This window comes from Anomalospiza imberbis, chromosome Z (assembly GCF_031753505.1).
Source record: "Anomalospiza imberbis isolate Cuckoo-Finch-1a 21T00152 chromosome Z, ASM3175350v1, whole genome shotgun sequence".
Taxonomy (NCBI): Eukaryota; Metazoa; Chordata; class Aves; order Passeriformes; family Viduidae; genus Anomalospiza; species Anomalospiza imberbis.
In genome coordinates this window covers 30,343,645-30,371,255 of record NC_089721.1, presented here as the reverse complement: position 1 = coordinate 30,371,255, position 27,611 = coordinate 30,343,645, and the positions used below count along the sequence as shown (strand labels likewise).

Sequence of the window (27,611 nt, the reverse complement as noted above, 5' to 3'; positions counted from 1 at the left end):
AAAGACAATTTCAGAGCAGGTAATTACATTCATGCAATGACTCTCAAATCTTTTGTTGCAACCCAGCCTTCTTTATCAGATCTTTTGCAATGTCTAACACAGGCATTGACAGTGTGGAATGGGATTATTGTCAAACATAATTAAAACCACATGATTTTCCTAGCTGCATAGCAGGTAAAATTTCAGAGCCATGTTGCTATTGATCAATGCTGCTCTTCATTTTATCTATCTTTCTGCTTCCTATGTGTCTTTTTATCTGTTTTAGGCATTTTTCTTTGTGAAACTCTAAGAAGGGAAATTTCTGATAGGACTCTGACCAAGAAATGTTCACAATGCCCTAAAATAACCACCTCCAACAATACTCTTTTCTTCCTCTGGACTGCAAAAGCCATTGAGTACTAACCTGTTCCCTTATCTCTCGCCTGACTTCAGTGCACAGTGCCAGCTTTGCTGAGCCTCTTTCATTGCTAAGGTACTTTATGGCCCTCTAGAGATGCTAAGAGAGAAATTTAGAATAATTAGTTGCAGACATGGATTGAGCAGTCAGTTGGTAAGTGCTCATGTTGAACTGCACATCTTTCTTTCTTGCCAGATTGTTGGCTGTGACCACCAGCTGGGAAGTGCTGTCAAGGAAGACAACTGTGGGGTCTGCAATGGAGATGGGTCTACCTGCCGGCTGGTTCGAGGCCAGTATAAGTCCCAGCTCTCTGCAAGTAAACGTAAGCTGTTCCTTCTGGTAGAGTGCCATCTTCCCCTTTTAGTGAAGTTTTCATTTTTTGCAGGCTAGATTTCACCCCACTCTTTCTCAGGCACCTGAATAATCATGCTTCGTCTAGTTGTCCCCAAAGGTGCTTGCCTCTTGGGTTAAAGCAGCCTTTTTTAGATTGTTGGTCAGGTTGTGGAGGTGGACAGAGGCTTGTGGAAAGGTGACATCAGCATATTCCCCATCTCAGCTAGCTAGCTGCTTGTGAAGAGCAGCCACCAGGAGGAGGTGGCTCTTCCAACACCACTCTGGCTGTATTAGCTGGCTACGCACAGAACTTAGTGCATACTGCTCTGAACAGAATGGTTTATGCTGCTCTACAGCAGAGAGGAACCCTGAGGGGCGTTTGGTGCCAACCTGGCAGAGTGCTGTCTCCAAGGCCTGTTAGCATCACGTGGGCCTGCATGCTCAGCATGGTCGCTCAATTCTTTGGGGAACTGAGGAGCCTAAGTTGTCAGAAAGTGCCAACACAAGCTGGAGAGAGATGTCTACAGAAAAAGATGGACTTTCCTGCTTGCTGATCCAGCTTTAACTGAGAGTGATAAAGTAGCACTAGTGTGGCCCAGTGAGCAGATTAGTTTATCCTGAACCCCAGACAGATTTTTTCAATCTGTTTGTAGCACCACAGATGGAGCTATAAAATTTTTGGGGTGGGAGATAGGGTGTGTCTTGTCAGTTTGAAGGAAGGATTAAAAGTTAGGTGTGTTTTCATGCCTATGTAGGCACACCTAAAGAATCACATGTGCTAGCCTGAAAACCTGCCCCCAGCCTTAGAGTTTAATCATACCAGCTCTACCGTTCTGGAGCATTCTGTTGCAATTGCTGAATAGCACATGACTTTAAAGATTCAAATAGCAGTGTAATATCTGTTGAAGACAGTGTATGTATACTTGTGGGTTCTGTAACAGGGAAAGCTGCTTCTTACAAAAGCTTCTCTCTGTCAAAGAGTGACAGCATTGGTATGGAGCATGGCACACAAGGCAGCTGATAGCACAGTGCAGGTGTGGCTCCGTGTTTGCTGAGTGAGAGGAAAGGGAAGGGAAGGGAAGGGAAGGGAAGGGAAGGGAAGGGAAGGGAAGGGAAGGGAAGGGAAGGGAAGGGAAGGGAAGGGAAGGGAAGGGAAGGGAAGGGAAGGGAAGGGAAGGGAAGGGAAGGGAAGGGAAGGGAAGGGAAGGGAAGGGAAGGGAAGGGAAGGGAAGGGAAGGGAAGGGAAGGGAAGGGAAGGGAAGGGAAGGGAAGGGAAGGGAAGGGAAGGGAAGGGAAGGGAAGGGAAGGGAAGGGAAGGGAAGGGAAGGGAAGGGAAGGGAAGGGAAGGGAAGGGAAGGGAAGGGAAGGGAAGGGCAACTAATCTGTATGAAGGAAAGAAAGGAATAATCCTCATAAGAAGATTCTGAAGCAGAATTGTACAAGAAGACAAAGGAAATAATTCACAAAGATTTAGGAATGGTATTTCACCTCATTGTTAAGTTTTTTGCAATGGACAGGAACATATTTGGAAACCTCCAGGCCATTTGAGATGTAATAGTGTTTGAGAATTTTTTTTGGCAAATGTCTTTTCCTGTAGGAGAAATTAATTGTTTTTTAGTTGCTTTGTGGTAAAAAGTTGCTCATCTGTTGTCTACTGAGGATAAAGTCACTAATATATTATGCACAGGACTAAAATGTTAGTAAAACACAGTGCCTACTCCAAATGGTTTCCTATTAAATGTAAAGAATGTTATGTAGGTAATAGAGCAGATGGCTAAGAGCACAATCTTAGACTGAGATAAATATGAAAAAAAGTTAGAGAACGGTTTTCTCAGACACAATTGCCTGTATATAATTGTTATGCAGAGCTAGGAAAATTGTAGATTTTATGTGTAGTCTGTATAATGTGGCATTATTTCAATCTCTGCTGTAAACATACGTGTTTTTATGCAACACTGTGAACCTTGAATCTATGAATAGTAAGTCTTTTTTTTTAAATTGGGTTTTTAAAAATCTTAAAGACATGGTTATGAATCCCCTTCACATGTGTGAATTAATATGATTTTTTTTTTTTGCTGTTGACTTCAAAATGATTTATGAAAATGTTGTGGAAATTTGAGATGATTTTAAATGTTGAAATTCTTTCAGAAATCTATTTTATTCATTTTCTGCATTTATGCCAGCTCTGTTGGCACTTCATCTGTGTCAGGTTTTCTAAAATTATGTCTATTTTATCTGTGGTCTAAACAAGGGATTAAAAGCCAGACTGCCAGACAGCATTAGAAAAATCAGAGGGGAAATGTACATCAGTGACTAGATATCAGCAGTGACTAGATATTTGGCCTCACTTGGTATTTTTGTTTCTCTAAGAATAGAATTCAATCATGAGGACTGTTCTAGGGCTTGGACAGTTGACCTTTACTCCAGAGCTGTCCCAATAGTTTCTGAAGCTGTTTATATCTCAAAATCATTCCAAACACAGTCTTGAGCTCATCATACTAAAGTAATTTTCTCTTGGTGCTCACATCTGGTTCCCTTATCCCTGTTGTTTATATCATGCAAAGGCATAAGAAAGAAATTCATAGAGCTTTTAAGCACTTAGCATTTCCTACAGCAAGAGCTTCTCCACTATTTATAGGGGTAGTACACAAGTCCCAGTGGCCTCAGAGACATAAACATAGTAGGGCAGGATGTAGTGTGATGCTGAATTCTAACTTACATTTTTAAGAAAAAGGAAATACCTCTGTCTATACTTTTGTAAGACTAATAATAAAAAAGCTACAAAAACATTCATTTCAGAAATATTCTTTTTTCTTAGGTGGCTTGGGTGGTTCTTTAGAAGTCTGCAGAAAATACATCTTTCTCTTTTTATTTAGATTCTTCTTTAGGGAACTCCGTATGTCCTTCCTATGAAGATAAGATGCACTTAAGCAGGCTTCCTTGTATTCACCAAGAAGCTAGAGAGTTTGTCCAATAAGCTGTGAGTGCATTCTGCTGATCACCTAGTGCAAAGTTGGTATTTCTCTAAAACATCTGGATTGACATCTACTAACAGAGTAGAGTCGTTTAAAAGAGACTTGTAGAAATTATAATGCTGTCTAGATATTCACCTAATTACTCTTGTTATGGCTGTCAAAAATATATGTGATTCCAGATTTCCACTGAATATCAGTAGTAATTGGGAGATAGAAAAAACTCCATTTTTCATCATGAGAACTGACAAACCATTTGTCCAAAATCCAAATTAAAAATCCAAATTAAAAATCCAAAACTAGAAGAAACTTCTCTCTTGTGGGAACCTGATGTATGTTCATGATAGTTAACTGTTGCCTAAAACCTTGCACTTTCTTCTCAGCCTTGAGCCACCATCCTCCCAATTATCTAGGACCTTTGTTTGATTCTCTGTGTATGGTCAGAGAAAACCAACCACCTGTTAAAGCATTTTGTTTCTTTTCCACACAGCTGTTCGACAATCTTGTCTCTTTGCATATTGTTGGGGATAGCTGTGACTAAATGTTAGCCTGCTTACTTTCACATCTCTCCTTATCACTGTTAACATCAGGAAATTGTCCTTCAATCACCACTGCTTCTGCTTTGTGAAAGCAGGAAGAATGTGATAAGCATAAATCCCACTGAGCTTTGCATTTCACATAAAGCATGCTAGGATTTCAAATGGAGAGCAACTACAAGATCAGGTGAAATATAGTCCTAGCAATACCCTGGGGCAGGATATGCAGGCTGAGAATATAAGCTCACATGGGCTTTAAACTGTTTGGGTTTTCTGTGACATGTCAGTGAGTTGTAACTCTGCAGCACAGAGCTTGTAACTGAGAGATACAATTATGATATAGGACAGATACATGGCAATACAATGCCATGTACAGATACAGTACAATCATGATACAATCATGGCATGGAACTGTCTTTAATAAGGCTTGTATAAAAATCATTAATATTGGTTTTTTTTTTTTTATTAAAGTTACTGTTTTTCCAAACTCAGTACAAAAAATGCTGTATATATACAGCAAAATGATGTGTCATACTCATGTATTTTGTTCCACAATGGATAAAATAATTTATCCTATTGGGTATCTTGAATCTGAATGCTAGAATGGTACCAATAAAGCAGTATCAGAATATTAGTATTTAATTATTTTTTTTAGAGATTGAATATTTGTCTTTCCAAATAGAAAATTTGAATTGCGTATTGATATGAAAGATTCCTAGCTTTACTATTAAGTGAGGTATCAGAGATGTGAAGGAGTAAAACGTGTGTTGGGTTTAATTAAGCCCAGTTACAAAAGACTTAGACACTGAAATTTTGGATAGTTTGAGTAAACATATCAAATCAGAACTTGAAAATGGGACATGCTTCAGAAGTGCCTGAAAATTTGAACAGTTTTTTGAACAGTTTTTTTTTAATTTGAACAGTTGCCACACAACTTTTGTGGCACTTAGAGAGACTGCTTACATTTCTGCCTCTCTTGTAAGGTAGTAAGAGGCAGCAAAACTATGAGTATTTCATCCCATAAAGCTTTGAAAAGTAAGAGTGTCAAGAATTCCTATGCTGCATTACAGAATTTAAAATTTAACTAAATGGGTTTTAGTTCATGGTTTTTGAGATATTATGGGTTTGGATGAATGAATGTTTTGCTTAAAAGTTCCTGTTTCTGGTAGTGTTTCCTCTCTCTGTTGGCTCGCCACTTTTGATATTAAATGACAACATCAACAACAATTTCACTAGTAAGTGACAATCCTGATTTAACTGGTTTGCAAGAGTTTTCCCAGTTTTGTCTGGGCAGAAGTGTAAGACCCCAACTCATATATTTGAATGAAAGATAAAATGCTTTTATTGTCTGAGTTGGCCTCACCTGACAAAGCAAAACACTATTTTGAGAGCAGAGCTGTAGCTCCTGCTAGAAGGCATTTCATAACATAGATGTGAGCAGTTCTAATGAAGAAATAGTGAAAGAGACTTTTTCCTCTCACGTCTACCACCTTCTCACTCCCCAGAAAAATCCTTTTAGGCATGCATACCTTTTCTTTCCCAGCTTCCATGGGAAGAAGGCAGAAAGGACAGGGAAAGGTGAATGAAATGTGCTGGTTAGTCCAGGTCAGCATGCTCTGGGCAGACCACTTCATAATGCAAGTATAACACTTTGTGTTGTCTTTCGGTGTCTTTGTGTCTCCCTTCAGGACATTTCTGAGGTTACTGTCTCTTTAGAAATGCTGACCTAACTAACTTTCACAGCTGCATGTGACCTATACATTAATTCACATATTGGTTAAAATGCAGTTGGCAAAGCTCCAAGGGCTTCATAAGTGCAAGATCCTTCTTTAATGCCTATTTACATGACAGTCTAATGGGCTTCTGCTTTTCCAGGGGCTTTCTGCTAGCAGTGTAGAAAGGGAAGCAGAATTATAGCCCTTATAGTCATTAAAATAAGAGGTGTGAAATGGATAACTGAGAGCACTAGGACACCATCACATAGTGTGGACAGGATCATGGAGTAGCTGTGGGGTTTAAGTGGGAAAATGTCAAGTGAGAAATGGGAAAGCTATTCTGGTTAAATATCAGAATAAGCTTATGTTTCTCTACTTCGCCACAAGCACTGATTCAGAATACTTAAAGAGTTTTAAGTGGAGTTGTGATGAAATAGAAACTTATTAGTTACTCATGAAAACCATAAATAGTTGTAGAGAAGTTTGGGATAAATAAAATCAACAGGTTTGGATTCTTCTAAGCAGAAGGTTCTTACTACATTTATCAAGTTTCTTTTTCAGATTTTTAGTAATAAGTCTTGGCATTTTTAATTGGTCCTAAGGTTTTTCTTTTGACTGCCTTGTAAACACCTATTTCAATGCTTATTTTAAAACAGTTGGGAATTTCCTTGCTTATTTACTCCATGTGTTTTTGCATTCCCACAGTGGATGATACAGTGGTTGCTATTCCCTATGGAAGTAGACAAATTCGCCTTGTACTGAAAGGACCTGATCATCTATGTAAGTAGAAGAAGTTGGTGTACCCTTGTTTAAGAGAGCCTCGGTAACCTGCAGTGCTCTGTTTACACTGGTTTCCCTCTCTCAGATCACTGATTTCAACACAAAGATGAGTTTCGCTCTCAGAAGTTTTCCCCAGACCCAGTTATCTCAGTGGTACACTCTTTTCAAAGCCAACAGTTCAGAGTTCTTTGACCGTCCATAATTTTTCAGTCATTTCTATTTGCTTATCCTTTGGCTGGCTCACTTGGTGTCAAGTGCTTTTGTTTAAAATTAATAAAGTACATACCACTGAGTGAAGAGATATTGAGAACAGTAAAGGATAAGCTTCCCTGCAGCTCAACTCAGCCACCAACCTGCTCATGACTTTAACACATTTCACTTATGATCCTTCTCTCTCCCTTAGATACACATATGCACTGACACCATGTGTGTGCACATGCACACACACACAAAATCACACTCTAAAGATCTGAAACCACATTCAAAAATGAAATCCTCTTCTTTAGCAGAGATACTGCTCCAAGGAGTTAAGACCACTGAGTTCTGTTAGTCCATCATTTGGCTATAACACTTTCATGCTTCATCTGTGCATCCCAGTGACTGTATATCCCTCTTTTCTGGGAGGAGTCTCAAGATTTGAGAATATTCTGCTGAAGGCAAATCCATTTATTTCATGAATAGAAGCTCCTGGCACCCCTCTCTCTCATCTTCCAGTGCAGTAGCTGCTCACAAGCTGCTTCCTTTCTTATCAGCAGGAAATGAATATTAGAGTATTAGTAAATATGATTTATTGTCAGAATAAAACCCCAAACTGTACTGCTTGACCTCTCAGTAGCAGAAATTATTATAAGTCGGGCTACCCTTTTCCTTTTCCAAAAGTCTTAAGGAACTTTCTGCAGTACAGACCATTTATGTCTTCTGTGTTTGTCAGTGTAGGTACAAACATGAGTGTCAGCAAAGGATGTGAAACACAAATCATTTCACTGCCTCCATATTTTCTTTCACACAAAAATTTTATACAGGGTATCAAAATAAGGGATGGCTTACTAGTCCTGTACTATAGCTCCCTACTTGTGTTGAGAAAGCACTGGGTTCTTCAGGTTTAAACTTGTGGATGAAGACCAGCAAATTAAGGTTATAAACCAAGAAAAAAATATGTTATGTTTTTGTTATAAGTTCAAATGCTGCCTGTACCTCAGTTTTAAGTGGCCCTTTGGGTGTTCTTGAGCTGCTCCAGTATGGCTGATATTATTTTCCCAGTATATGACATGTACTCTTCCTTTCTCTCTTGTCTTTTCTAATACAGATATTCTCTTCCAAGGTAGAAAATTTTGTGCTTTTGTTATTGTTTCAGTGAAATTGAGCTATAAGACAGCTCAGAAAGAAATGAGATTTTAGCTGAAGCAATGGATCTAAAGCTACACTAAGGCCATATCATATTTCATTACAAAACTATTTGAATCAGCAAGATCTGCCTCAGTCACTGGTTGAGTTTAGATTAACTGCACTGTGTAAACATGAATAAGTCCAAATATATCTCTTTCTTGTTTCAGATGTCTACTTGAATCTTTCTGTTCACCCATCAAAGGATTTTATATATGTATGAGCTAAAGTCAGTTTCAGGGGGAGGTAGTATTTTCCCCTGTGAACTTCAGTTGTGGGACAAGTCAACAGGTGGCTGATTATACATACACAAGTCTTAAAACCATATTTATTCCTGTTGCATGCAGCCTTGTCAAAAACAAATAGATGGCCAAGTGCATCACAAAAGAGGAGATTGGTCTCACTGAAAACCAAGGAAATAATCATTACAGTGAAAATTCTTAGTGTACTGCCTCAGCAACTTCCTTCATTAGTTAGTTCTCTTAATCTGTAATGAAAAGCAGTCTAATTGCTGCAATTACATTTTTTGTTCCCTAATTAGAAACTTCATATATGCTAATAAAAGCTTTTTTTTTTAAGATTTCTTTGAAAATATATCTCCATCATAGATTAATAGTATGCCTTAGCTGCCTCACTGTCTTGGAAGTTTTCTGCCTACATTCATAAATATATGTGAAAGGTTTTCAGTTTTGCAGTCTTTCATGATGAAAGGCCCTGTTGTTTTAAAATAACTACCAGAAACTGTTTACTGGTGAATGTGCTGTAAAGCATAATTTGGAGTTGGTAGAGAGGCTAGCTGAATGATGAAACAGACGTAATTTCTGACTGTTAACTTTTAATTAAGAAATTATCATTACGTTTAATATGACAATCAGAAGTAGCTACTACAAAACAGTTATCTGAATTAATGCCCTTTTGGGGAACTGTGAATACAGAGAGAGGCAGAGGGAGAACTCAGGAGGGTTCAGCACTCACCTTTCCCTTCTACTCCACTGGGATGGGTCAGACTGCTTCTGGAGAGGAAATGGGATTCCTGTCATACTGATCTTTCTTTCCTGAATATCCTGCTTTCAGTTAATTGTCTACCACAACAACATGTGGTTAGTGACCCACCTTTGAACTGAAAGAGGGTACATCAACTTAGCAGTGCTTGTGGGCCAAGGTCTGAGTCACGCTCCACATAGGAGCGTGACTTAATGAGGGTGAGTTAAAAAAACAGCAAATATGCCTAACAATGAATGGATTAGTATGTCTGGAAGAGAGTAAAAACATGACCTATGGGTGAGGAGGGAATGTGAGCTGAAAATGCAAGGGTTGAACAAAGACGAAAAGCAGATGGAAGAGAAAAAAAAAGGAAAGTGTGCAAATGTGAATAACTATGGGAAAATAATTGCAATATTACTAATTTTTGCTGGGTTTTTTTTCTGCTCTCACTTCAAACTGCAATGTTCTGGTTTCCTGACAATTTTTTTCTGTTTGTCAGATTTGGAAACTAAGACTCTCCAAGGCGTGAAGAGTGACAACAGCCTCAGCACTACTGGCTCCTTCCTTGTAGAAAATTCTAGCATTGATTTCCAGAAGCTTCCTGACAAGGAGATCTTAAGAATATCTGGGCCTCTCACTGCAGACTTTACTATCAAGGTGAGGGTCATTGGTCATTGACATCTAAGAGCAACATAAAGTAAGACAAGATGTACTAGGAAGATGAAAGAGATTTTTTTAGATCTTAATTTTCCAGTAGATGTTTATCACAAAGCCTAATACAGGTTATCTCTTGAACTCTACATGTAATTCTCTATGGTTGTATATCTGATGAAAACCTCACTGGAAACTCCTCAGGAGAGAGACTGCATTTATGTCAAGAAAGGCAAAGCCAATATATGCCCTAAAAAGAATTCATTTCAAAAAAAGACAGAGTACTTTCTATGGGCACCATTGAGGTGCTTATAAATCAATGGCATGCAGTTATCTTCATCTGTGATAAGTAGAAAGATATATCTTTGGCCTATAGTTTGTTGGGTGTATACTAGTGTAGTTGCACAGAAAATTTAAAAAAAAGTGAAAAGTCCCCAAGGTCTAAAATAAATGGTATAACTTTTCTTGAGAAGTTGTGGTATTGTTTTGAAGTTCTGCTTTTTGTTGTACTGGGAATAAGAGGAAAATTGTTTCTTCCCATTAGAGCATTTCCAGTCTTCCAGGTAATATAAAACACATTGCTGGGAGCAGTGCATGCATTCTGTCAGAAAACAAACTTACAAAAATGAACATTTGGGAGTTGCAATAAAATAAATCCTTTTTCAGTAGGTCCAAGGAACTTGAAGGATTTCAGCTGTAAACTGCAAAACCTGTATCATGTCCAGAACTATGTAAATTTTTCACTATGAGCCTCAGAGGTAGATGACATTTGCTTTAACCTTGAGCTAATGGCAGCTAGAGGTTTGAACAGTGAACTGGAAAAAGTCCTAAGTGATTTTCCTGGGTTAGGCTGATCTCTGATGGAATGGGTTAGCTTGGGAAGTAGCACAGTCCTGTAGACTTTCACCTGTCCATTGTGGTATGTTAGCCGCTGAAAAAGTAAATTAAAATTTTCAGAACTTGTTCACAGGGAGAAGCCTGAACTAAGGAATATGTTCCTTCCTCTTTGAATGGCAGAACAAAAATGCCTTGCTAAAATAGATACTGTTCAATTAAAATACCTAAAACTCATTTACGCGGCGTTGCATTCTTTTCCCCGGTCTGGCACAGCTCCGGAGTGCCTGGAATGGCGCCGCTTCTCAGCTCGATCCGGGGTGCCGTGAATCCATGCGTGGTGTCAGTCCGCACTCTGGCAGTGGGCTGGCCACACTCTGCCGCCGCGCGCGAGGGTCGAGGCGAAGAGGGAAGGAATTTGTCCACCCCTGTCCGAGTTTCGGCTGGAAGGCTTTATTGTCATGCGGAGCTGCGATGGAAAAGCGCGGCTCGCTTTCCAACGCCGCGTGGGTGGGAGTGGCCATGAACAAAGAAAGGCATGGGGTTTTATCAGGGGCGGGCCGAGGAAGATGGAAGTCCCCCTCACCCAATGGGGGCAGGCTATGGGGGAGTGACGATGACCAGGGTGACCAACGGGGACGCAACAGGGGCAGACATGGGGCTTCAGGGCGAATGGGGTTGTGGGGCTGGGGTAACCAACAGCGAAGCCTCAGGAAAGAGGCGGGGGGTGGTTACTGGAGTTGACTCGGAGCGGAATACCGCAGGGGGAACAGGGGTGTACAAAGGGGTACCTGGAACCGGCTAACCGACATACATTATAATCCCTAATCTGAAACCAGCCCTGGGATGCAACACATTTACCTCTTTTACAGATGATACAGAGATGGTAAACATCAGTTCAATGTCAACCATATTTCTCACTTTGTTTTATTTCTGCTGTCTGTGAATTTCTGGCAGCCTGGTTATAATATGTTTGTGGGAAACAGCTAATCACGTAGACCAATTGTCCTTCAAGGGCAACAGGAGGGTTGTACTCTTCCCTATATTTCCACTGTTGTCTTTTATGACAGGGAAAATACCTTTATCCCTTAGTGTTTGCATTTCCTTCTCTATCAAAGCAAGGTAAGAAGTGCTGGTTAAATCAAAGGAGTACTCTGTATAAATGATGACAGTCCAACCAATGTGAGTGTACAAGCTGGCTAGGCATGGGCAGAACAGACAGTGCTAAATTGAGGTGAAACTATTTTGAGTTCTGCTATGTGTTTGCACCTTTGAAAGTCAGAGTGACATGACTCATTAGGTGTTAAATCTATTGTCTTTTGTGGATATAGAAAAATACACCAAAAACCCCCAACCCACTGTTCATGGTTGTAGGATCTTTTCTAAGATTAGAAATAAATTTTGTATTGGATTAGGCACCAAAAAAATCTATTCTCTTGAATCACAGTTCATTTTTAATCAACAGCTATAGAAGATACTTTGGCTATTGCTTCATGGAACACAGATATTATTCTGCACTATTAAATTATTTTTCTAACAAGTTTTTTTTCTTCTGGATATTTATTTTGTTAGATTTTACCAGATATAAGCATGCATAGATGTGTGTACAGCTGCATGCAATCCAAGATGCTACCTCTCAGTTATGTCAGGCTTGGAAATTGTTTTTATACTTGCCTTATCCATGATGATTTTCCCTTCAGGTTTTGAAGTTAAAGTACTTTTCTTTGAAAAAATCAGATTAAATATTTCTCTGTAGTGTTAGTAAGCTTTCCTTACAAAGTGGGATCTCTTTGGGTGTCAAGATTTACTTTCCTGGGCCAAGGCAGATTTTTATGCAAACAGATCTAAATGAATTTGTAGATGTAGCAGAACTCTAATTTTAGAATCATTGTTCCCCAAATTATTTTTGTAATCCCTTTCACTTGACTCTGAATGCTCTTATTCAGACAGGTCAAGTTAGACACCTGGATATAATTCAGAAGTAGAAACTCAGTGTGAGAGTTGACACTTAACTTTCTTTATTGGTAGCACAAAGTGCTTTAAAATTGCAAGAAGAAACCTCATGCTGCTGCTGGAAGAGCTGAATTGTATATCTACTAGATTTCTTTACTGTGTAATGATCAATGTGTGATCATTCCTCATGTGCAAAACTCTTTGCAGTCTTTTCACAAGATGTGTAAATAGTAGAAATAATTCAGTAAAACTGCTGTATTTAGAAGTTGTTATCACAAAATTGAAGCAGGAGAGAAGCTTTTCATATCCTTATTTTTTATACTGATCATTTGAGAATTATAAGTCTCCACTGTAAACTTCAAATTTTGAAAGGTAAAGGACCTGCCAAATGTGCCAGTAAACTTAAATCCCACTAGAATTACTTTTCCTAAATTCTGATGATTTCTCTGTTTTGATGTTTTCAGTACAAAATTCTGGTTCACATGAATAGAAATACCTCTTTCCTGTAAGAAAAATGTGTTGTGTTTGACATAATCCTGAAGAAATGAAGGTTCATTTTCATTTGGAAATCTGTTTCTGAGGTCTAGAGATAAGAGTAGTAATATCACGCAGGGGGGCATGCCTTTTACGGCAGAGCTGCCCCTGATCTGTTCTGTTGCTCGTGTCATGTTTGTTCACTTGTCTGTGCTAAAACACCTCCTCTGTTGATAGTGTACATTTCAGACCCTAAGCAGAGAATCTTGGGGTACTCAGTTCATGTCACGCATCTGCTCTCCTTTTAGCAGGATGAAGCATTACTGTCAGATGGGGTCTACAGATGACCATTTAATGAGAGCAGACAGCACCAGATGACTTTAAATCTGAAATGCATTAGTGGCAGGCTTACAGGAACCACCAGTAGCAACTGCCAGTGAAGAGTGAGGCTGGCGAAGCACAGCCTGTTGGGATCTGCTTCACAGGCTGATTGTTGCACAGCTAGGGCCTGTGCAACAGTCCTGTGGCTGAGGTGTGAGCCAGCAAAGACCAGTGGGTTTAAAACAAGGTCTAGTGAAGGATATTATCTAGGCTTGGGTTTGGTTTGAAGGATAAATAATTGTAGGCCTAGATCTAGGCTGGACTATGTTGATATTGGTTTTAAATCCCTGGTATCGATGAGGTATACATAGTGTTTACCCAGACCAAGTCCTTTGCATGAACGATGCATAAAGTTGAATTGCACGAATGTTTGGCTGGAGGTTTTTAGAGGAATTTAGATTAGGATTGCATTGTATTGGTGTTGTCCTTTTGTAGTGCTAGGGCTGACAAGCCTTGGCTAAGCACTACTGCCAGGAGAGACTGTCTGGTCGGTCCTGTTTTTTTGTGCTGGTGGCTGGGGTGTGCTGCTGGCTAAGAAATAGAGTGGACTGGGAGCACTTGGGCAGAGTTACAGCTGAAATTAGGGCTTTGGCCACCAATTGTCCAAAAAGTCATAGAATGCATCTCAAAAGTAGATGCTGAATTACACAGAATTCTAGAGCTAGCCAGACAGCTGTTGGCTCAGCTGCAATCTAGCACTGGCAGAAGGTCCTGGTGAGATAAATGCATTTGATAACAGTCCAGGTTAGCAAAAGAAAATAAGTCTGGGACTTAGTCTAGACTTCCTGGGACTTGCAAGGGCATGCAGGAGATAATGAATGTACAGGCAGCCAGCTGGCAGAGAGGTTGATTGGCCTTATCAGTCTAGGGCCTGGGTTGGATTAAATCTTACTTTGAACAAGGAGCACACAGTGATTTACTTTGTGGCATGAAATAAATTATTTTGTATTTGCTTTAAAGCACAGGCCAAATGATGCAAATTTGCTTGAGCAACAGAGAGCTACTGTTTATGGTTAACATCTTGTTGGATATTTGAGGTATTATCATAAGAGGATTGGGAGTGAAGACAGTAAGGGTCTTCTGTGCAATTTAGTTCTGATGCTGGCAGAGGTTTCCAGAAGAGATTATACCTCATATTTGAGAGAAGGCTTCCTATCATGTGGGAAGTGGTGAAGAATCTTGGAACCACTGACAGCTTGGAGTTAAGATGGTGCTCCTGGAAGTAGATGAGATAGAATTAAGGCTGAGTACACAGAAATAGCAATAGTTAAATTTAGTGTAACTGATTCAGCTTTTGTGCATCTAGAAGAGATCAAATATTGTCAATTTGTTGTAAAACAAAAGTACCTCTTGAGATATGTGTTTTCCTGAGGTAATTTTGGCACACTGCAAATTGGATTTAGCTGGAAGCTTGTCTGTATCAAAGGCTTTTATCAACCTATGTTTGCATTCAATGCTTCTTTTCCTAGTAATAGTCATAAAAATCACCCAATCTGATCTCCTCATATCCAAAAAACATACAATTTTTGTAATAATTTCTAGGTCAAACTCACAAGTAATGACCAGCCTAAAAAGAGATGCAATCATTAATTATCTTGTGACAAGTTCAAGAAAATTATTTTTAATTCTATTTCGGCAAATTAGGTGAAATATATAGAAAACCATGAACTAGATCTTTTCAAAACAATGTACAGCTTTTATTTCATATCAACCTTTTTTTTTTTTTTCTGTTCAATATAAATTATTTCAATTAACAGTATGTAGAACATGATTATTTTCCTAATCAATATATTTGACCTTTAGGCCACACAACGATTTCCATAATTCACTATGTAAAATGAGGAACACATCTCATTGTTCAAACCTTGGTGCAATACTTTCACTGATTATTTCTGGTTTTCCCACTCTGAGAAACAGGAAATTATTACTACTGTTTATTTCCTTTCTCCTTTACTTCTGTAATTGATATCTCTGTCATGATCATTTGTCTCTTTCCTACTGTCTGCATAGACTTACAGGATGGTTTGGGTTGTAAGAAACCTCAAGGATTCTCTAGTTCCAACTCCGCTGCTATGGGCAGGGACACCATCTAGTAGATCAGCTTGCTCAAAGCTACATCTAGCCTGGTCTTGAACATTTCCAAGGATAGAGCATCCACAATTTCTCTGAGCAACATTTTAAAATGTCCAACCATACTCACACAAAAGAATTTCTTCCTAGTATCTAAACTAAATTACCCTCTTCCAGTTTAAAACAAATACTCTTCATCCTGTCTCTATATGCCCTTGCCAAAAGCCTCTCTCCAGCTCTCTTGTAGCCACTGTAGGTACTGAATGGCTGCTGTAAGGTGTACTTGGAGCAAATTCCCCAGGCTGAACTACCCCAACTGTCTTGATGCCTTAAGAACCTAAAAATGAAACAACACAGAATTTCAAGATAATATTAGTATAAGAGGTAATAGAAAGGCTGGTCTTTATTGGAGTCCTCCAGTGGCAAATATGGAAGAAGTCCACAAAAGCCCAACCACACAGGGTGAATACAGATTACAGAATACTGAATACAGAAGTTTAGCGAATTAGCCTGTTTGGCAAAAAACACAAATTAGGAGCACCAGTGGTAATGCAGTTCCTGCCCCAGTCCAAGCCCCTTCTAAATCCTTCCCCCTTAGATAAGCCTAAACTTTGTTGATGAAAATGTGTCTCAAAGAGCTGTTTTTTTAGCCTTGGTTCCCAGAAAGAGCCAAGATAGGATGGGGGCTTTGGAACTTGTTTTGTCTTTCTGCCTAGGAAAATACTGAAGGTAAGTTACAATAATAGGCTACAAAGCTACAAGTATATAGGTAAAGAATACAGAGAATATATGAAAGAAGGCAAAAATCATTAGGCATTAGTCTCAGCCTTTTCTCATAGAAGAGGTGCTCCAGCCCTCTGGTCATCTTCATGTACCTCCTCTGGACTTATTCCAACAGATCAGTGTCTTTCTTATGTCTTTAGTTTTTTATCAAAGATGATCCATAAAAAGTTTATTCTTATTTCCATTCTCTGTTCTTTTCCAGGTTTCACTGTGATTATACGGTCACAATTGTTTTAAAAACACATAAACATGATTTGCGACTAGTGTTTAATTACATAGATATATAATCTGAAAGAGTAAATTTCCTGTCAATAGATCTATCATTTAATAAAATGTAATAAAATTATTTAATGTCTTTTTTATATAAAGAGATATCTGTACAGGAATATATATGTTGAAAAAGAGTGAACTTACACTCTACAATTACTTGAAAGGAAGTTATAATAAGGTAGGGGTCAGTCTCTTCTCCTAGGTAACAAGTAATAGGACAGAAGGAGATGGCCTTAAGTTGTGCCAGGGGAGCTATAGATTGAACACTAGAAAAAGTTTCATCGCCCAAAGGCTGATTAAGTGTTGGAATAGGCTGCCCAGGGAAGTAGTGGAATCACCCACTCTGGAAGTGCTCAAAAACTGAGTTGATGTGGTGCTTAGAGACATGGTGTAGTGGTGAACTTGGCAGGGTCAAGTTAGTGGTTGGACTGGATGATCTTAGAAGTCTTTTCCAACCTTAATAGTTTTATGATTCTGTACACATAATAATCAGGACAAATGGATTCTACCTGGCTGTAGAATTTCTCTCCATTTTTCTTCCTTTATGCAGAATTTTATTGATGTTTTTAACTGATGTTGCACCCTGAGCTGATATTTTCAGAGAAATATCTGAAACAACCCTATTACGATTCTGAATAGTAAAAGGTAATGTGGATAACAGTTTTGTATGTAATTAGCATATATAATTAATTGGGGTTTCCCGTAGACATTATTTCTTCTTTTTACTGAACTCGAACGTTAGTCTGTCAAAACTTTGGGTGCTTTCACAGATGGTTTAGGCACCATTCATAAGCTTTTAGGCACCATTCATAAGCTTTTTCATTAGCAAAATTGGTAAGCTCATGGTTGACCCTTTATCCTGCTCATCTGTGCATCTGGCTAACAGCTCATGCCATAACACATATCCCTCAGGGATACCACAGTCCTTCATCCATTGCAAGAGCAGGTTATTTGACCATTATTTGTTACCCAGTTATCAGTTCATGGGAAGATCTAGGAGGATCTGTCTAGGACCTTTGGTGAGGGACCTAGAAAAAAACCTACCTTTATTTTTTTTTTTTGACAAAGAAAACCAGAATGCTCGTGAAAATTCTCTTTCTCAGGGTACTATTGAAGTCATGTTTTCTTTTTACATTCTATCTATTCACCCAATAACTGAGCTAGAAGAAATTGGAATGAACAGTCATGAAGACTATTGGACTCATTAGTCATGAAGTGCCTTCTGAAAACTGTTATAAATTTATATTTCTATTTGTGTGTTTTAAACCACAGTTTATGCATGTAAGTAGACTGAATATGATCAAATGTGATTTGGATTTGTGGTTCCTGTGCTCAACCAGTACATAATTTGAAACTAGTGGGTGGATGCTGTTTGGATCTGAAGATGCGTTACCTTTAATTTTACATACTTCTTTAAAATAATGCTGATCTGAAATGTACTGGCAGGTTTTAAGACAGTAGAGACAGTTTCTTAGGCATGTAATTTTCTATTCCTCTGACAAAATGCTATTTGTAATTTTGTTCTTTTCTTATTCTGTAACTTTTGTTTACCTATATCTCTCAAAAATCAGTCACTTTTTGGTGCTATGAAGGCTTGTTGCCAACCTTGTTCAGTTTTCACAATTTTAACAATATGTATGTGTGTGGCAAGAAATGCCCTTTCAATTTATTAATTTTATTTTTATGCAGTATCTATCACAAAAAGATCCTATTTTTACATTGATTTATTGGATATTGCCATTAATAATTTAAGTTCCCTAAATATTCTGCAGTGATGATTAAGGTGGCTTGTTTGAAGGCGAATTGTCTTACCCTGGTTGTTGATGGTGGTGAAATGGTCTTTCCACAATGAATGGGAGGTTGGTATAAAAGCAGAGACGTAGCACACCTGGTTTTGGTGTATTTGGGGTTGCCTTTGGTTCCATTGAATGATTTTGGTCTTCTCATTTGAGCAACATCCGTGCTTGTTGCACTTACTAGTGGATTCTCTACAGGTGGTTAATTGTTATAGCTGCTACTGCAGGTTCTATTGCTGCCAGCTATCCTAGCCAATCCACTGCAGTGATTTCCTCTTTTTTTCTTCTTTTAGGCAGAATAATAGAACTGGTGAAAGATTTGAACCTTCTAGTTTCCTATTTTGGCTTTGTGAAAGAATTAATCTAAAGGCTTTTTGACAGACTTATCACTTAAAGAAATACTGTTTAATCCAAGACTAGGGTAGGGTAAGCAAGTTCAATTCAGAGATACTTTGTAAAATACGTAGATCAGTGATGAGGTCATTTCAGAGTGATTTCTCTGGCTGATTTAGAGGCTTAAATTGACAAGCAACAGATGGAGCTGACTTTCATAAGAGAGACAACCCTGAAACCAAAGTGATCCAACACAGGACTATGACAGTCAGGTGTGAATGCAGAAGAGGACAGTAGATATGTTCCCTGGACCTCAAAGGCAAAGGTCTTTCCAGCATTCCTAGGTAATGACAAGGCAAACTCAAAGGCATATGGTGTAGCCCTGTCTTAAAACATGCTTGAATGCCTTCAGCATCTCTCATTATTTACATTTTATGTACTTTTAATGTTATTTTAAACAATCTTGTAAACTTATTTTCCCATGACAATGTCTGGCTTCTATTTCCTTCAAGAACAAATTATTAACAGGAACAAATCTCATGTACAACGTCCTTTATTTTTCAGTGCAAGATATCACTACACAAAACCAGCACTCTACATAGAGTATTTTTTATACTGACATGAGAAGCCCAAATTTACATTTGTCAGATTTCTTATTAATTACTTTCGTTAGTATCAATCTGATGATTTGGTATGTGGAACTTGCAGAAAGTATTCAGAATCAGAATAATAATATCAGAAAATCCATTAGAACTTTTCTAATAAGCATGATGGCATGAAGCTAGTTCGTAGCAGGCCAGATCAAGTTGTGTAAGACAAAATTTACTGGAGTACTTCCAGAGGAGGACAACAAAACTGGTGAACAGTCTAGAGAGTAAGTCCTATGAGGAGTGGCTGAGGGAGCTGGGCTTGTTTAGCCTGGAGAGGAGAAGGCTCAGGGGTGACCTTATCACTCTCTATGACTGCATGAAAGAAGACTGTTGCCAGGTTGGGGTCAGTCCCTTCTGACAGGCAACCACTGACAGGACAGGAGGACACAGGCTTAAGCTGCACCAGAGGAGGTCCAAGTTGAACATCAGGAAGAACTTCACTGGAAAGGTATTCAGGCATTGAAATCATCTGCCCAGGGAGGTAGTGGACTCACCATCCCTGGAAATATTCCAGAAACAATTGGACATAGTGCTGTGGTTTATTTGACATGGTGGTGTTTGGTCAAAGGTTGGACTCCATGAAGCCTTTCCAACCTTCATGATTCTGTGATTCTGAGGTACAAGATAATAATTCCCTTTCTCTGTCGCCATTTTGGAACACACAAACACACACACAAGAAAGAAATGGTGTCTTTCCTCCTCACCTGCCCCCAACTGCATAAAAAGAGAACATTTTATTGAATACACTTTTCATGGCTCAGCTGTACAAGTAACACTAATAATTACTTGGTTATGACTGCGGGTTAAAAAGTGCTGATTAAATTTTGAAACTGTCCAAATAAACTACTGCAGTTTTGTAGGTCAGGCCATATGTTCTTCAGAGAACAAAAAGAAATGGTTCAGGTATACACTGCCAAAATCAAGCAAGAAATGGTTGGGCTTTTGGGAACTTTAGTTGTTTGGTTTTATGTGAACTAATAAAATTTTGGAGCTGTAGGGAAAACCAGCAAAGTGCAAGGGTGAAGACAGATATTGCAGTCTTTTGTTCATAGAGCAGATCGGAATATCTCAAAAAGATTACACACCTTTCGTGTTCAAATTTTTATTTTCTTGTTTTCATTTGACTTTCTGTGACATATCCCAAACCAAATTTGCATTTTATCAACTCCAAACTCCACCTGAGCAACAGTTTGTGCTTCTCTTGAATCATCCTAGGCAAGCATTAACAAAATTAGTATAAAAATAGTCTGAAAGATATTTCTTCCAAAGGTCTTTCAACAGAAGAAAAAAGGTAATTCTGTTGATAGTGACTGTAGGCTAGACAGTGGATATTCTGAAGACTCTAGTTTTAACTAGTTCCTTAGATGACTGGTGTTATTCTTTAGGGTCAACAGCTGGCTGAACATGAGCCAGCAGTGTGCCCTGGTGGCCAAGAAGGCCAATGGCATCATGGCCTGTATCAGGAATAGTGTGGCCAGCAGGAGCAGGGAGGTCATTCTTCCCCTGTACTTGGGACTGGTGAGGACACACCTTAAGTTCTGTGTCCAGTTCTGGGCCCTCAGTTTAAGAAGGATGTTCAGATGCTTGAGTGGGTCCAGAGGAGGGCAACGAGGCTGGTGAGGGGCTTGGAACACAAGCCCTATAAAAAACAGTTGAGAGAGCTGGGGTTGCCTGAAAGGAGAGTGTAGCCAAGGTAGGTGTGGGTCAGTCTCTTCTCCCAGGCAAATAGTGACAGAACAAGAGGACACAGTCTTAAGGTGTGCCAGGGGAAGTTTAGGCTAGACACTAGAAAAAAAAATATTAATTAAAAGAGTGATTAAGGGACTCACTCTTTGCAATAGTCTGCTCAGGGAGGTGGTGGAGTTACTCTCTCTGTGGAGGTATTTATAAAAAGACTGGACATGGCACTCAGTTCTATGGTTTGGTTGATGAGGAGGTGTTAGGTGTTGGGCTTGATGATCTCAAAGGTCTTTTCCAACCAAGTTCATTCTTTGATTCTCTGATTCTGTGAAACTGGTAAGGGCTGCTCTGATGTTAGGGATGCTCCAAATTCCCTTGAAAGTTAAAGGAAGTCAAGGATGATATCTGGGGATTTGCCATGCACAAATACAGGGATGAGTGCTCTGCAAGATCTGGGTACTTCTGACTTCAGCTGTTAATAAATCTAGATAGGATTTTATTTGCAAATATAATCAATTGCTATTTTTTCTAGTTCAGTTACCTAAGTGTGCAAAACTCCTTGTTATTTAGAGGACTAGCTTAAGGTTCTCAGGTGATGGTCATCTCTATTTGGATATTTAGCATTTCTCATAGATACAAGGGTGTTGCTAATACTGCAAGGGTTAAAAATTTCATCATGCTACAGAGCTGACTATTTCAATGTATGGGAGCTGACCCTGTGCAGCCAAACCACGACATTTCTTACAGCATTTAACTATGAAGTCTCACTCTGAGTTTTTCAGAGCTCAAATAGCCAATTATGTTTTTTCCTGGATAAAGATCTTAGCTTTTACAGTCAAACAAAATCAAAAAGAAGTTTTTGCTATGTGGAATCACAGTTTATTCTGTGACTCTTCTGCTTACAATACTCTTAAAAAATACACAGTATTGTGTATGCTTCTTTTTTTTGTTTGTTTTGTATAATTTGAGCTTATGACTGTGTCTCATTGTAATTCTACCCCACCTATGTTGTTATCATGGCTGTATTAGTGACTTCCACATTAAACTGGAGAAGATGGTGCATCTGTCTTTTCTCTGTGTCAAAACAGATAGTTCCAAACATGCAGGAATAGTCTGCAGAGAGAGAGGAACTCTTCTTTCTTCCTGATTTTTTTTTTTTTTTTAATGTAAACTCTTTTTTCCTCCCCTTCATTTTATAGTAGCCCATGTGTGAGCTCTTGGTCTTTTCTTCACAATTCACTGCAGACCGTACTGCTGAGGAGATCTGAGTTTAGGAATCACTGATGATCCTTAAAAAACAAAGAGTAAAATCAGAATTCTCCCCAGAGAATGCCTTTCCTGCACATTGAGATCAGAGACCTCCCCAGATGGTTTCCAGCACAACAGAACGTTTTTCCCAGGAGTACCTGAAGCTTTCATGAGCCCGGAAGGACCCTTCTGAAGTGTGTAATTAATGCTCCATCCCCACACAAGGAATTAAGTATCCTGTTTCTGACACACATTCAAACAATATTGATCTTTGCAAAAGGCCTCCCATTTGCTGAAGCAGTTGTATTGCTACAGCTGGTTTGGGTTTTTTTCCTTTTGAGAATTGACATCACTGTTTAATTAGAAAAGGACAACCTTAGTCTCAGTGGACCAGGCGTCATACACACATCAATATTCTTGCCCTCCTCCTGCTCTTCAAGATATATCATGATTTGTAATCATGTTGCTGTCCATCTACAGGGGAAAACAAAACAAACAACCCAAGTTACAAAGTTCATCTCAATTTGTCATGTTTTTGCTTCTGTTTCACAGACCATTCTTTGACATTGTCTTTTGGTGTTTGGAAAGAGAGAAGGCTAAGGGAAAAATGGTGTTTCCAAAAGTAAGGGACTCACTTGAAACATGAGAGAAAAAAAAGGAAAAGGGGGCAGTGGTTAAACAGTTTAAGCTGCCTGAGAAAAAAAGTTGGGGGGATTGCTCCTGAGAGCAGCAGTACTGTCTTGCAGAAGGGTCTATCTTTTCTAGCTGTGATTTGGCAGTTTTCTCTACTGTGATAGCATCATGTCATTGATTCAGAGATGCTCAAGCAGCACTGAAATACTGTGTCCTAGGACAAATAATCAAATTGGAGAGGTTTTAAGTAGCAGATTTTTGTTCTTCCCTTGCCAGCTGTTCATACAGAAGCATAAAGTTAAGTACAGGTGATAACCTGATGAGATTTTGAAGTCCTCATAACTGGATTAATCAGCAGTTATCAAACAGGAAGGATGTTTTACTGGGCAGGTTGCAAGTGGTGCTGCTTTACTGGTATGAAGGTCTCTCCTATTGCAGTCCTTGCACTACAAACTCTTGTTTATGTGGGACATCCATTCAGCACAACTAGTACTGAAAGCATGCTAGCTTTTAAGCTCGGTGGCTTCTAGGCTCTAAGGAGTTTTGCAGACATGCACTTAGCCCCAGCCAGGATTCCATGCCAATGATTGAAGGAAGCATTTTTACAAGGAAAATAAAGTAAGCAGAAGAACAAGCTTCATAATAATGACAGTGCCACAAAGGAGAATGAAATAAAGACCTGACCTCAGGAAAAAAAAAAAGTGAACTACAGTTTTTATACTGCTTATTATTTTTCATAGTGCAGCCTCCCATGTTTTACTCTATAGTACCAAGTGTATTGTAACTGTTCAGAGAATGTTTTTTGAGAGACATTAAAGATCTAAAATCTATGTCCATGTGTCAGGGACACTAGATAGGGGAAGGTGATTTTTGTAGTTCATTAAATATTAGCCCCTATACTCTGTGCATATAATATTATTCAGTAACACTAATCATACATTTTTTATTTACTCATTATTTCAGAATGTGGTCTCAAAATGGTCACTGATTATGCCCAGAAATTTATTTGACTGCATTTTGAACCCAAGATTTTGCTACCAATCACTGTTTTGTTTTTATATTTAGTTTTCCTATTGCAAAGTATATCTAGTACTTCATGAAGCTTCAAGATGTCTCCAATCTGCAAGATGCTTGTGGTACAATACTTCTTCACAGCATTTGTGTTAGGTTCACTCTTTGATATAACCTCTTTTTCAGATTCATTATGCTGGTGCTGCTGACAGTTCAGTCCAGTTCATCTTCTACCAGCCAATCATTCACAGATGGAGGGAAACTGATTTTTTCCCTTGTTCAGCATCCTGTGGTGGAGGTAATGAATTACCACTGTATTTCAGAAGCTGTCATCTGCATACATTACCTGTCCCAACTGCTGCCCTGAGTTTTGGACCTTAAAAATAGGCAAAATCTAAAAATTTGAATAGTTACAATTAAATGAAAGGAGGGATTTAGCAAAATGGTAGTAGCCTGTAGATTTTCAGCATTGTGCCAGACTCTGTGGATAAAGGACATGTTGATAGCTACATGTCTGTATTTAATGCTATAGCTGTCAGACATTAGGGCTGATGGGATTTCGGCCTGGATTTGGTAAAACAAGATGTCTCCATTTGTCCCTGTTCCTACCAGCAGGTTTATTCTCTTTACTGAAACTAAGGGTGACTAATTCTTTGTGACTAAGAAACCTCAGCCTTTGTTTTTTCTTTGTTTTTTTCTGAATTTTTGTTTGATCATACTGGTTATCTTCTGTTTCCTACTACATGTGATTTACATTGCTGTTTTTAATCTGGCCTGTAAAACAGCAGCTGTTATGTCCAAAAGCATTGAAGCAAGCTGAAATTAGTTTTCTTTTTCCAAACCAGAACTTAGATACATTTCAGAGCCAGACAGGAAGAACATCACATCTCATATTATTTATTCCTCTGTGTATTGCAGGTTATCAACTGACATCTGCTGAGTGTTTTGATCTGAGAAGCAATCGGGTAGTAGCAGATCAATACTGTCACTATTATCCTGAAAATATCAAGCCAAAGCCAAAACTTCAAGAGTGTAATCTGGATCCTTGTCCTGCAAGGTCAGTTGGCTTTAATTTTAAAGGAGACTGAACTCTAAAGGAGTAAAATAAAATAGGAAAATATTCTGTTGCTATTTCTCACAGTGTCATTTATCCTGCATAATTCAACCTCTCTCTCATTCTAAGAATGAACTGTTAGAACACCTCCATTTAGCATCTTCACAGAGCAAAGACTGATTTGAAATGGTTGTTTCTTCCCCTCAGAATGTATTTTGCCTCATTCATTGTTACCAAGTATAAAAAAACAAATTGTCCATGATACCATCCCCATGCCCTGAATTCATGTGCTAAATACATGTCTCTTAAATGTTAATGAGAGGGCAAAAATTCTTTTTGCATGAAAATTATTGTCCTTGCATTTAGATGAGCTATTTTTATGAGGTTGTTTTTTTTCATTTTCTCCTTAATGAAAAGCCTGCTTGCATTTACGGCAGCTTGTAAAATGTTATGAGTGATTTTGTTCTAGTTAACAATGTCCTTTGGCCCTGCATGATCTCTGCTGCCCTACAGAATCACAGAATGGATAAGGTTGGAAGGGACCACAAGGGGTCATCTAGTCCAACCTCCCTGCTCAGGCAGGGTCATCCCAGAGCACATGGCACAGGATCATGTTCAGATGATTCTTGAACATCTCCAGTGAGAAAGACTTCACAACCTCTCTGGGCAGTCTGTGCCAGTTCACTGTCACTGCACAGTAAAGACATTCTTCCTCGTATTAAGGTGGAACTTGCTGTGCGTTCTTCCTCAGAAGATTAACAGTAAAAATAGCAAGATCAGATAGTCAGATTTTTTTCATGTATAAGAAAATAAGATAACCACAAAAAAGACCAATCCTTTGTTGCACTGATTGCCCTGAATTTCAATGGGAGTCCATCTGCAACCACTCAATAAGCAGCAAGCATTTATTTGTGTAATAAATCTAAATTTTTTGTCCTCTTATATGGCTTTGCTAAAAGATGGTCAAGCATAGCCCAGCAGACATGACAAGGATGCCCTAAAGCCATTTTATCACCAGCTCCTTTCTCTCTAGGCTTGTTTCTAATCAAGTTTGATAAGTTTGAGTGAGTTCAAACAAGCATCACCTAAAAAGTTGCTGTTTTGCTTCTGATTGCTGGAGGTTGTCAAAGAGAAAAGATGTCCTAATGAGAAAAGGGATACTTAAGAAACATGTAGGGCTATGTATCTACCTAACTGAGGATAGTTGCTACCCAAACCAGGTATACCAGCTTTAGAGTAGCTAGGCATTATCAGAGCAGAACAAATCACTCTAAGGCAAAGATAGATTTTACTTCTTATAGGAGGTTTTCATTGAAGTTCACTGACCTTTTTTGGACTTAACACTCAGATTTTTTTGTCATTGAAGACACCATTACCCAGAATGTGTGGCAGTTTATATGCCTTTGTTCATATTAGCACATTTTGTTAGAGACAGATGTCAGTAGAGGCCAGGTATGATCAGGTAGCAGGCTAAAACATGAATGTTTCAGGAAAAAGATTGTTGAAAAATATGAATCAATATAGAACCTATCTTCTAGAGTCACCTATCACAGTCTCAATGAGAAAGTAATTTTATTAAATTGTTTTATTTATTTATTTATTTTAATTCTAAGATGCTATTTTTTAAACCTACTGTTTTGGGTCAAATATGTAATTTGCCTCTGGAATTTGTGTAGTGGATATTTTCCATACTTCCTCAATGATTTTAAATAACATATTCTCAAATGGTGATGCAGATGACTGCATGGTACATGAGAGGAAAGAGAAAAAAATAACAGCTGGGCAGGTGTCAGGAAGCAATTTTGTTTTGTATAAGACATAACAAGGCAAAGTTGTTGATATAAAGACCCTGAGGGGAGGGAGAGTCATTTAGAAATACAGCTATGCCATCCCAGAGGAACTGGCTTTTTGGAAACATCTTCACAGTCTGCCAAATTTCAAATTACTATTTCCTAAGTGCATTTGTTAAGAATTCTAGAATCAAAAACACACAGAAAAAAAGAAAAAAAAACAGAGGAAATCTGCGGCTTTTTTTTTCTCTGCCCCAGTCCCGGGCAGCTGGGGCACCCGGCTAGTGGCACTGCCTTTCAGTGAGACCAAGACTGCTGCGTGTGCAGAGCTCCAGGGCTGAGGCTCTGTGTGGGTTTTCCACCTTCGTAGCCACACGCTGAGAGGAGACGAAGGGTGAGAGAAGGCACACCTTGCCCCGCATGGCTGAGAACTGTTTATTTCCCGCATGGCTGCAGCGGTGGTCAGAGCGGCTGTTCCCAGGTCACGCGCACCTGCAAAATGGTGACTTGGACAGAGGAAGCATTGGGTTAAATAGGGGGAGGGCAGACAGGGGTGGAAGCCCTCTCGCCCAATGGGGACAGACAACAGGGGAGTGACGTGGACCACAGCAACCTATGGTAACATTACAGAGGTGGGTACAGCATTCTGGGACAAATGGGAATGCAGAGGTGGGGTGATTGACACAGAACTTTCTGTGAGGAAGTGGGGCGTTACAAGATTGACAGGTAAAAGCTCCTGTAGCAGACAGCTTGGAAGGGAAAATAGGGGTACAGATAACTGACTGACTAACATTTATTAAAATCCCTAACTGAACCAACCCGGTATACAACAGAAATCCATGGTAACTTCTGGATTCCTGATGATTTCTTATAGTTGGGAAGAGGGTAGGTGAAGCAGAA

General features: G+C 39.0%; 1 protein-coding gene across 2 annotated transcripts in view; it reads left to right on the top strand.

Annotated features, from left to right (window-relative positions):
• ADAMTSL1 (ADAMTS like 1) overlaps positions 1-27,611 on the top strand; it is a 173,697-nt gene that overhangs the window by 49,616 nt on the left and 96,470 nt on the right. For both annotated transcript variants that reach the window (XM_068175688.1, XM_068175687.1), the window contains exons 5-9: positions 593-719; positions 6,659-6,733; positions 9,600-9,757; positions 24,054-24,165; positions 24,786-24,924. In XM_068175688.1, coding sequence (XP_068031789.1) covers positions 593-719; positions 6,659-6,733; positions 9,600-9,757; positions 24,054-24,165; positions 24,786-24,924 — 611 coding nt within the window. The remainder of the gene's footprint in view (positions 1-592; positions 720-6,658; positions 6,734-9,599; positions 9,758-24,053; positions 24,166-24,785; positions 24,925-27,611) is intronic.